This window comes from Solanum verrucosum, unplaced genomic scaffold, assembly GCF_900185275.1.
Source record: "Solanum verrucosum unplaced genomic scaffold, falcon-dt-bn FXZP01000088.1, whole genome shotgun sequence".
Lineage (NCBI taxonomy): Eukaryota > Viridiplantae > Streptophyta > Magnoliopsida > Solanales > Solanaceae > Solanum > Solanum verrucosum.
In genome coordinates, this window is record NW_026020077.1 from 1,590,773 (window position 1) to 1,602,304 (window position 11,532).

The 11,532-nt window shown below is 35.2% G+C and overlaps 1 protein-coding gene across 1 annotated transcript; it reads right to left on the bottom strand.

Annotated features, from left to right (window-relative positions):
• Positions 1-348: 348 nt before the first annotated feature.
• LOC125823972 (lysine-specific demethylase REF6) lies at positions 349-8,533 on the bottom strand. Its single transcript, XM_049503320.1, has 7 exons — positions 7,453-8,533; positions 6,896-6,974; positions 6,360-6,427; positions 6,098-6,248; positions 3,137-3,825; positions 2,386-3,006; positions 349-1,910 (listed from the first exon to the last, which is right to left on the bottom strand). The coding sequence occupies exons 1-7, from the start codon at positions 8,282-8,284 to the stop codon at positions 595-597; spliced, it is 3,756 nt and encodes a 1,251-aa protein (XP_049359277.1). The 5' UTR covers positions 8,285-8,533; the 3' UTR covers positions 349-594.
• Positions 8,534-11,532: the final 2,999 nt, after the last annotated feature.

The window sequence follows — 11,532 nt, forward strand, 5'->3', positions numbered from 1 at the left end:
GACACTCGACTCAAGGAAAAAACAATCAAAAAAATAATAACGGAAGTGAAGAAATCATGGCAAAATACCAAGAAAACATGACAGTGCATTCTGAAAAAAAGGTTATAAATGTAGAAAATTAATGACTGAATTCTTTGATCTAGTCTAAGACTCTAGGTGAAGATGAGCATGTTTAGATCTGTTCCACAAGTAAATATTGTATGATGATGTTGCTAGGACTTCACTAAATAAGATTGAACTTTTAGTCCCTCTATCTGTAACACAAAAGTAAAGTAGGAAACACATAAAATAAAAGAGCATAACCAAGAGTCCAATCCTGCAGCAACTGAACAAGAGAATGAAAAAAATAGAAGAATCCACTTCCACATTTCAATTTCAAATGTTAAATTCCTTGATTTTGGAAATAATTCTTACAGGATTGAAGCAATTGAACTACTTCAAATCAATGAATGGGGCCAATGAGGTACCTTGACTGAGGAGAGTTATCTGGTACCAAGAAAGACTTACAAAACGAAACTTGAACCTACACCTACCCCTATGTCTGTTAACTGGACAGTTCCATCAGTCATGTCAAATTACAATTTGCTTCCGTAGTCAACTTCTTCCCTTCTTCGAAACGTGACCTGTCTTCCTCTTGTGACGACTGAAATCTGACACAAAACGAAATGTCTGGCCACAGCCAGTCTCAGTGCAAGCATAAGGACGTGCACCTGTATGAACTCTTATGTGTTCAGTTCGAGCCCATGCCCACTTAAAAGTCATCTTGCAGCCCTTCCAAGGGCATTTCAGAGGACGGTCGTCCATATGAACCCGTCGATGCTGTACCAAATACTTGTGTGAGAAGAACTTCTTCTTGCACCCTTCCACAGGACAGACATTCTTTTTATGCAATGTAAGCTCCTGCTTTGAGCTAAAACTCATACTGCACCCTTCCAAGTCACAATGATACTCTCCTTCCTCCCTCATCCTTTTACCTATATTACTTCTAGGACCCTTCGTTACTGGTTCTTTCTTTGCATTGCTATTTGCAGAAGGAAGTTTGACCTTGGGACCTTTCTTGCTTTCGTGCTGCTTAGTTGGAGCTGGTTTGGCCTTCACCAACTTGGCGGGCGACTCGTTGCTCGGTTTTGGAATCCTTTTCCTCAGACGGGTGCTAGGCCCACCATCTGGATCATCATCAATGAATGAGCCAAATATCTTCTTCTTATCAACATCCTTTTGAGGTTCAGGAGTCTCATATTTAATCCTCTTACTCCTAAGATTAGTTTTCCGGTGCTGCTGAAGAATACTACTAAGTAAAGAATCATCATGATCATCTGCTATTATTAATTGAGCATTCGAAGCATTCCTACTTACTGCTGTACTACTCCTCTTTTTTCCAGTCTTGCAAGCTGTAGCGACAGTTTTACCAGTCGGAGTCCTTTCACGTGGTCTCTCAGACTTCACCTCAATCTTAATCTGGGCTGAGATGCTTTTGTTCTGTTCTTGTCCTTCATCAATAGTCCTCTCAGCAAGCAGAGGATGAACCTGACTAGACATCCAGACTTTACCACACCATTTCCCAGCAACAATTGCTCTCTTCTGCTTCCCTGACCCTCTCCCAGTATACTCTGATTTTTCTGGGGTATTATCTGGAGAATTACGACCAAATGCATTGTATATAATGAAGTTATAAGGCATCTGCTTACTATAGAGAGGAGAACGGCTTAGATTGGCACTGTAGAAGAGGTTGATGTCTAATTTCACAGTCCAATCCCCATTGCCATGTATAGCTTCTTCAATTTCCAAAGCTGATTGTATCATTTCCTCATCATCTTTAGTGGCCTCGCGGAATGAAATCTCTCTCCAGAAATGATCACTCCCCAACTCTTCAGCCACTTGTTTAGCTTGAGCTTCTAGCTTGGGATAGTCTGCCAATATCTCAAGATGTGTCAAGGATATGCAAAAGAATCATACCAAGTGATTGAACCACAAGATCAGAATAATTGGGTGATACCAATACTATCGCTACATGAATACATAAAATAAGAAGCAGTTTTTCTCCCAATCTTACCTTTCATGGTGCCAGAGTACAATTATAAATCACTTGGATGTTTTCAGTCACACAGTCTTGTATATTTCTCAAAACTACCTAATGAAGTCTATCAGTAACCTTTTCTTTCCTAGAGAATAGTAGCAGTTACACATCATCATTAAAATCATGATTGAAAAATATGAAAACAAATCAGTTATCTCATTTAACAGATAATTATTAATAAATACTCAGGTGCAACTGGGACCAAAACTCTGTTTTTCTCCCTAGACGAACATTGGATAGCCTTGCCTTACGAAAAGCTTGTTGCAGCAAGAGTAAGCTGTTTAGTCAGAAACCAAATTAGAGCTCACCTGGATGACAAAGAAGAGAAATACGTGCTCCACCAATTCGACGGAGCTGTTCTTCTACTTGTACAGCATGCTGGAGACAGAATACATGTATTCTGAAAGAGTCTTCATCAGATGTTGAAGTAAATTGCATACGTGCATGATCAAATGGAGCAACAGCATTGTTTTGTGCTATTTCTCCTATATTGGAAATACACTTTGCAGCGACTTGATGGGATCTTGGTTGATGGCTTGACCTACCTAACAAAGTATTTGATTCCCCTGATGGGTAACTTTCATTCTCCAACTGAACGGAATTGTCAATTTTTTGACAGTTTCTACCTTGAGATACAGCTCTTTTTTGTCTGTGGTTTCCGTAAGGATCAATAACTCGGAGAAAAACCTCATCCTCAGAATCTGTATGTCTGCTTTCACAAGCTTCAACAGGAATATCTGCTTCAACCTCGTCTTCATCAGAATCTGACGAATTGGCATAAGCTAAAGCCAACAGGCCGAGGGAAGAAGTTTCTTTGTGTGCTTTGGTCCTTGAAAACCCTTCTACACTTCCATTATTCAATTTCTGAATTCGATCAGATGACTCTACTGGGACATCAATCAAGGCAGGAGCCCTTTTAACAAACCGTCCTGCAATCAACACATAAAGCATAACCATAACTTGTCCTGCCAACCAGATATGTGAGTAAAAAAAAAAAGACAGGATTTAAAACATTAGGAATTGCATAATTTGCGACAGATCATTTCATAAAGAAAATACCAGAACTGGAATCCGATTCTGCAGCATTTGGGTCCCTACCAGTAGCAGTTACGCCACTTACACTTCCTGTCCAGTCATGGAAATTACTATAATCAGATGACATCAAATGATGAGCAGCTACTTCTGTTGGTCGAATTATGGCCACACACGTATAACATAGGATCCCACAAGTTGCACAAGAAAAAAGTCCTTGCTCCGACAGTGTATCGCATTTGTAAGTCATTCCTCTTGCAGTGTCCAGGTTCACCCTTTCGGTGTCTGGAGAAGATTGGGCATCATCCTTTCTGCCAGAGTCTGGCAGTCTGTTACCAGTGTGCCAAGAAGAGTACTTTCCCTTCTCTAAAGAGATGCCTGCAAATTGTTCCATCCCCTGTTTCCTGCCTAGTTTGAGATCATCATATGCGGAACCTTTTTTACTCTTCACCTCATGATCTGAACTGGATGAACTGGGGAACAACCTGGAATTTACCTTTGACTGGGATCCAGCTACTAAATTAGAGCAAATAGAAATCCCAGTAGAGTTTTGAGGGAGAAGTACAACAGGTGATCCTTCTCCAAGAATGTGAAGAAGATAATTGTTAGAGTTCAAATCCTCAACAAATAGTTCTTTGACCAACATATCTCCTTCACTCTTTTTCTTGTCCTTCAGGCGAGAACTCCTTGGTTCTATTCTAATGTTCTTTGGTACTCTGCAGTAGAAGATTAAAGATGCTAAAGAAACCAACACAGAGACCCTTACCTAACATACATGATGTTCTAAAGAGATTGTCAAACATATTCAATAGGTTTAAACCACCATAAATCAAGTGAAGCAGCGATTTAATCAAAAAGATATATAATCAGTCCGTGTGACCCTCTAGATGCAGGAATGCAAAACTTACTATTTATCAAGTTCAATTTAACATTCTTTGCAACTGTATGTACAAAGATAAAATTATCTGGAAGGATCCAGTCTTTTGATGGTTTCCTTATACTATAGGAGATTATGCTACAGAAAGAAACAGCAGCAATGGCAAGAAGAAATGTAATGCAGTAGGAGTGGGAGAACACCCTTAAATCCGGTAACCTCAGAAAAAAACTGAGAGTAAGACACAGTCACTCCGCACAATACCCGAAACTATCATTAATCATTGTCCATCCACACTCCCAAACCTCTTTATACTACACTAAAGCAGAAAAGAAGGATCGGCATATGACAGAACTGCATTGATCAGCTTCCTTAAAAGGGTCTAATTTCCTTGCATAGATTGGTAGGAACATTAAACATGTGGTCTCATAAAATAACCATCACAATACAATGTCACTGTTAAAAAACTAAATAAATAAAAGGTCAAAAAAGTAAAATTACTGCAATAAATTCCTAATCTTTTAAGGACTAAGGTGATCTAATAAGCATTAGGTCAAACATTTTTAAAAATATTGTCGGATATGGGCATAGGGTAATTACTTCAAAAGAATGGGAGATCCATTACTTCAAAATATCTAAGTTGCTCGGACTCTTCAATTTCGGTGCCGCACCTGTGTCACCACAACGTGGGTGTGGGATTTGTACCTGATTTGGTCAATTAATTTTGGGTATTTTGACCAAAATCAACAGAGAAATTCAAAACAGATACCTATAATTTATGTAATTAAAAAAAAAAAAAAAACCAAGGTGAAATTGAAGAAAATGGAATAGCGTGTATAGACAAATTTCTATGTCAGTCATCTTCCTTATATCTCCTTCCAAAAGGCTTGACAAATAGAATGTATTTATACTAGTAATCTATTTTTTCTTTGAGAAAAGTTCAGAGACCTCCCCTCGGGTTTCACTTCGTAACACTAACTTTTCTTGTGGTTTACAATACTACATGTACCTTCCTTGTTTGTATTTCTTTGTAACACTTTTTTGGGACTGAGGCGTAGCAGTTTTTGTTTTAATTCATTTAGCATTAATGTGAAAATTCTATTGTTTGCCTAATTTGCCCTTACTAATATACTCTTTGTTTAATTAATTTTATAAACATCTTTTTAAAATTTGGCAAATCCAAACCACCATCGTTATTTTAGTCGAACCAAGGCAACTGAACCCGAGAAAAGTAAGTTGCTTTTGCTGTAAAAAAAAAGAACAGGGAAAATGACTGTCATAATCACCCATCCTTTTGCTCTCTATGTCTCTCTCTTGGAAACGTAGGAGAGGAAAAGTGTATTGTCCCATGAGGATTTAACCAAACCCTTATTAGACTCAAGAGCAAGGCCGTTGTTGTACTTTTCGCTATGCACTATTCTCTTCTTCAATTTCCAACATCTATTATTTTCATATATTTCATTTACTAAAACACAAGTTCTGGTCATAGGAATTCGGAAGTTCGAACGCTAATTCTTCATTCTTCTTCCTTCCTCATCAAGCCTCTTTCCAAAACCCATTACTTTATGTTTGAAATGAAATTGGGGTATTCTGTAGTGTGTTTCCTTTCTTATTCCATAGGAAGCCTTCTTCATTTTAGGTAATGGAAATTGGGGTATTCTGTAGTGTGTTTCCTTTCTTATTCCATAGGAAGCCTTCTTCATTTCAGGTATATTCTATTATTTCTTTCATTCCTTGTTTACCTCCTTTTTTGTGTAATTCAGAAGTTGTTATAACCTGTTTATTATAATAATTCCAGCAATTCAAACCACCAATTTTTTTTAAATGATTTCTTTATAAAAAGATGTTAATCGAATTCATTAAACAAAGGAATATATTAATTAGTCAAATTGTTAATCTTTTACATCAATAATAAATGGGTTAAAGAATTGTCACAAACAAAGCAATATAGCAAAATAAAGAAGGTAAGCATAATATCAAAAACCACAAGAGAATTAGTGTTACGAAGCGAAGCCTGCGAAAGGTCTATAGGAAGTCTATTATAATTTACCTTAAGGTTCCAATAATTCGGGAACAATAGCATAATCAAATTTACCTATGGCAAGAAAACAAACCTTGAACACAGTGAAAGTGCTAGATCATAAAGCAACTGGAAATGTGACACCATTGGAGGACAATTAGTTGATGCTCTACGGATTGCAGCATCTTTTGCGACTCTCAACCACTCAGGAGTAGCAATATTAGAAGCCTCCCCGCAATTAAATCCTAAATTTTAAAATTGTACAAAGCCCAAAAATTGTCATCATCTTCCTTCACAACAACTACAGAGGAACAAATAGATCCAATATATAATTACATTTAACAAAACTGTCTTACCATGACTAAACCCTGAGTGATAGGCTCGTGGAAAGGTAACAACAAACTCTCCAGCATTTTGCACCAGCCTGAATTCAAATAGGACAGTCAGGACTTGAAATGGTGTCTTGTCACCAGAGAAATATAATAATATATCATGCATCCACAAAGATGATGTATCTACATTCATCTAATAGTGTTTATTGGGAAAACAATTAGAAGGCTTGAAACGCAATCCTTAATATGTCAGATATGACAAAGCTATTAGCCACTCTATAGTTGAAATGCTATTGACAGTTTTCCCCCAAAACCAGCAACTAATGGTTCCCATATAAGTGTCTTCTCCAGCAGAAAATACATTATCTGGCTCGCTCTTATTCCACTTTAGTTCTCTGTCATGAAACCTATACCCATTCAGCTTAAAAGCTTACAAAAAATATCCTCTATGTACACAAAACAAGAAGCAATTAAAACCCAGAGGCCATCACAATTCCAACAATATTAATTTGTAGATCACCAATAACACAAAAACGGAAATTGAAACACCAGTATTTCACCTGCAGCAAGGAATACCAGCACTAAGCAGTACTTCAGGTGACATGACTGTGGTCTTCTCCCCAAGTGTAGCAAAGGTAACTGAAAGAAAATACAAAACTATATAGTTCAAGCTCACTGTGTATACTAGTTAAAGATGTAATGTGACGAATATATAACTAGAATTAATCTAAACATTAACTGAGGTCAATCATCAAAAAGCAACAAAGTGATCAAACTTGTTGCAGAACAAAGTACTTGTTTAAGAATAACCATGTACAACTTAACAGAGAATTATATCCCTGGACATTGGTAAACAGAGCATTGTATTCTTTTGCAGTGAACTGCAAAAAGAGACAGAGTTGGGGAAATTTGTTGGTTCATAGACTGGCCAAGAGTAGAAGAAGCCCCCCATATTTAGTTCAATTTTGCATAATCCACTGCTGGCAAACAACTAAACAGAAGAAGGGTAATGACTTATATTGCTTCTCATAATTAAAGGTACAGATGACAGAAAACAGGACCAACACTTGAGCAAATATCAATACTTTCGCATACTAAGAGTGCCAATTAGACTCACCAAGAGGATTAGTTTCTCCTGCATAACCTTGGACCCTGATCACCTCTTCAAATGCCACAGCTGCATCCCTGGGCACACCATACCAAGTCTTCCCAGAACCCATATGCAGGTAATTCAAGCTATGCAAGTCATGATCCTCAACATGCCAAGCAAACCAACTAAACATCATGGCAAGATACACCATAGGGGAAGTTACCCCTGGGATCTCCTCTTTCATGAACTTCAGTAAAGACCCTTTTGACCTTGACACTCCTCTCATATTCCACTCTGTATCCGCCAGAGTACTCACTTCCCCAATACCCCCTGCTGCCAAAGAAGTCTTCTTTGGCGCAAATGCAGAACCTGGCATGTCATTTGCATACTCCACCGAAAAGGGTTTATCCACAGTGGCTTTCCAATAAAGGGTTTCAACTTCAAGAGGTGTCAATGCTCTCTTGGAATTCTTTCTCAAGTAATTCTTCTCAAAGGCTTTAGCTTTAGCCTGAAATTGCTGAACCGTATAGGTTTCTCCGCTTTGCCAAACGGGTTTCTTAACGGGTCGGTGCTTCCTTGGGCAAAACCCGATCTGCTGCTGCCTAGTAGTAAATGTTGGGCCATTAGAACCGGCCCGAGCTGACAGTGACCGGTTTAGGTTAGCAAGAGCAGTCTTCTTCGGTGGTTCAGGTACTGGAGGTACAATTTTGCAAATTCCATACTTAGAAGCTTCCTTTTCGATCTTGAAAATGTAAGCAATGGGATCTTGGAATTCTTCTAGGGTTGGATGATACTCTGGTGCCACTGGTAGGGTTTTCAACCATGAAAATACCTCAATGTTACCACTTGCCTCTGCCATTAATCAAATAATTAGTAATTTATTTTTTGGTATACCCAAAGCACATATATCAGTAAGATCTACAAGAGAAAAAACATTGTGGAAGGAGGATAAAGACACAGAGAGAGAAAGAAGAGAGAGAAATAGGTGTTGAGATTCTCTATTCTCCCATTTTTCTCTTTGGTATTTATAGCAGAGAGAAGTAATTTTTATACTAGCAGTTAGAGCTATTTCTCCTCTGTTCTTTGTGCCAAAAAAGAAAAAAACAGAGGATAGGGGCAGAGCAGGGGAGAGAAGTAAAACAAATAAATTGTGAGTGGGTTTTTTATTTGTGTTTCTACAGCTAACTCTTGAAAATGACACTGTGGTTTCACTATATTCACTCTTTTGCCAATCTAACAACACTCCTATAACTATCCGACTTCTATCAAAAAAATAATAGTCAGCAAATATAATTTTAGATCGATCAACTAAATATATAACTTGCCTAAAATTATAGCTTTACTATTCGAAATTGTTTTATTTTATTTTATTTTTAGTTTAGGTTCACTTCTAGACTTGTCGGTTTATCCTTTTCATTATCTGAGCTTCAACGTAAAATGAATAAGTTTCCACATGTCAAAATATTTAGTTACCGTTGGAAATCACTTTTCATTAAAATCATTAGACTTTCCACTGAGTTCACATCTACTCTTGGCTCACGCGCCTGTTTGACTTGTGATAGATGATAGACTTGTTTTTTAATCAAAGAAATTTCAGAATCATAAAGAAAGACATATCTTTTGGGACTGATTAGCAAATTTATTTACCTTTTTTTATTAATTGAGCTCTCGAGTAAAATGAATAAGTTCCTACGTTTCAAAATATTTAGTTACCGTTAAAAAATATTTTTCATTAAAATTGTTAGACTTTTCATTGGGTTCACATCCACTCTTGCCTCACGCACCTATTTGACTTATGAAACTATCGACTTGCTATTTAATCAAAGGGATTTCATAATCATAAAAAGACTTCACTTTCGAGACTAGTTGACCGATTTATTTGTCCTTTTAATAAATTGAGCTCTCACGTAAAATAAATAAATTCCACGTGTCATAATATACCTTTATTAAAAATTACTTTCTATGATACTTTAAATTGGAGCTTCTTTAGAAGTTAAAAAGGAAAAATGAAATTTTTTTTTTAATTGTGAGTTAAAATTAGACCTAATATATAACAAAACAACATAAACGCTTAACTTTTAGGAACAAAAATTAACCATCTTCAAAAATCTTAATAATTTAATTAATAAAATATCTGAATTTTCACCTCGTTCGATTCTTCACCTTGCAAATCTTCATTTTTCTTTTCCTCTACCCCTAACTAAAAATAAATAAATAAATTTGACCATCTTCACGATTTAAGGAGACCAATAATTACTGGCTTGTTGGCTCATTGAGTTTGAAGATATTCTAGTAATTATAAAATAATTAGTATATTTTATATCATAAATCATCACTCTAAGTGTGGCAATACTGGCATACTGCGTTTTACTGGCCGCTTGTTTACTATACATACTTTTTGAGGAAAAAGACAACTGGTTTAATAGGATATTTTTCACTGAATTAAAAAAAATTGAAAATATTATTTAAGAACATGATATTTAGTTGAGTTATCTCTATAATAATAAAAGTAGATAATATTGCTATATAATGAAACCTTTTTTTATAACAATTATTATTTATAATAATATTTCATTAACACGGAATCGATCTTTTATTGTTATGTAATATTTTATTTTTTTTAAAACAAAATATGTAACTATAGTAATTAAAAGAATATTGAAGCAAATGACATCATTATTAAAAAAAAGAGATTTTTGTTTTTTGGTTGGCAAACGGCATAAATAAATTTTCTTTTATGGAACTTAAGAAAGGTCAAACACGCAACTATAGAAATTAACGACCTTTAAATTTTTAACCTCGAGGAATAAATATTGTTTTTAACCTTAATTTATTTTTATATATATAAGCATCTATTTAACCAAAAAAACAAAAATGGTGACGTAGCTAATGAATAGTGCGTGCAAATTGCACAATAACATAAAATTTGTATTACGTATACATTAAAAACCATTTGTTTATTGTCGTAAATATTCATCTTTAGTGTTTATATCCAATTAAAAAATTTAACTTTAATAATGAGAATACATATTACTTACTCATAATTAAGCGGTAAATATGTACATAAATGACATATATCTTATAATTCATTGATTTGGTATTAATCAATTAATTGGGGAAGTGGGTATCAAGCCAATATGCTTATTTTGGTGGCCAAAAGAGCAAAGTAATTGGTTCTTTAAATCAATGAATATATTCCCCCTCAGAGGAAATTATAACCAAATACGTTTAGGTTTCTCTAATTAATTATATAAAATGAGATTTGAAGTCGAAATTAATGACAAAAATACTAATCATGAATGTCAAAAACAGTAAATCACCTGAAATTGTGGCAAAAATCTATGAAGTTTCCACTTCTGTTTTTAATTCTTTGATTTTTTTTTTTGGATATTCAAGTTGGACTTGCCATGCAATCTAAAAAGTTTTTTTTTTCTTCTTTGTGACTAAAAACATTATAAACTTGATATAACGTTATCCTTAAAAAAAAAGTTGCCTTAGGTAAACTAAGTACCCTCTGCATGAGAGAGTCAGACGACAAGAGTTTATTGTATTGGGTTTTAAAATGACAATATTGTGGTTTATCTAGTCATCAATATTAGGTTTAATATATTGTTTCTAATCATCAATGATGTCCTAACCTTGATTACTTAATGATAACCTGGACCTCCACTTAGAATAAAAATAAAAACAAAATGAACAAATTAACAAAAAAAAAACAAAACTAAGAATAGGAAAGGTTCTAAGCTAACATACAGTGACAAAACTTTCTTTGGCTTTGGCTTTTCCCTATAAAAAAATGTTTTTTTAATTATAAAAATTGTAACTTTGAGTATTTTTTGTAACGCTTCTAGTCTGTAAATTTGGAAGGAAGAAAAACAAGAAATTTTCACACTAAAAAAGACAAAACCATCATTATCAGTGTTCCAAATCTTGTCATTAAATTAATAGGAAAATATGTCCATATTGACAAGAAACCAAGAACTGAAATAATTAGGCTTAAACTAGGGGATTAGGAGTTGGGACTAGAAAATTACCCCTAATAAGATCAGCACGTTACACATTGGGGGTTTACCCCTAATAAGATCAGTGTTCCAAACCTTGCCACAA

Bases quoted from the DNA above. Each gene is read 5' to 3' on its own strand.
- LOC125823972 (XM_049503320.1), bottom strand. From the start codon at position 8,284: ATGGCAGAGGCAAGTGGTAACATTGAGGTATTTTCATGGTTGAAAACC. The intron at 6,975-7,452 runs GTGAGTCTAATT...ATTTTCTTTCAG, and splicing joins AGGAGAAACTAATCCTCTTG to TTACCTTTGCTACACTTGGG. The intron at 6,428-6,895 runs GTGAAATACTGG...ATTTGAATTCAG, and splicing joins GCTGGTATTCCTTGCTGCAG to GCTGGTGCAAAATGCTGGAG.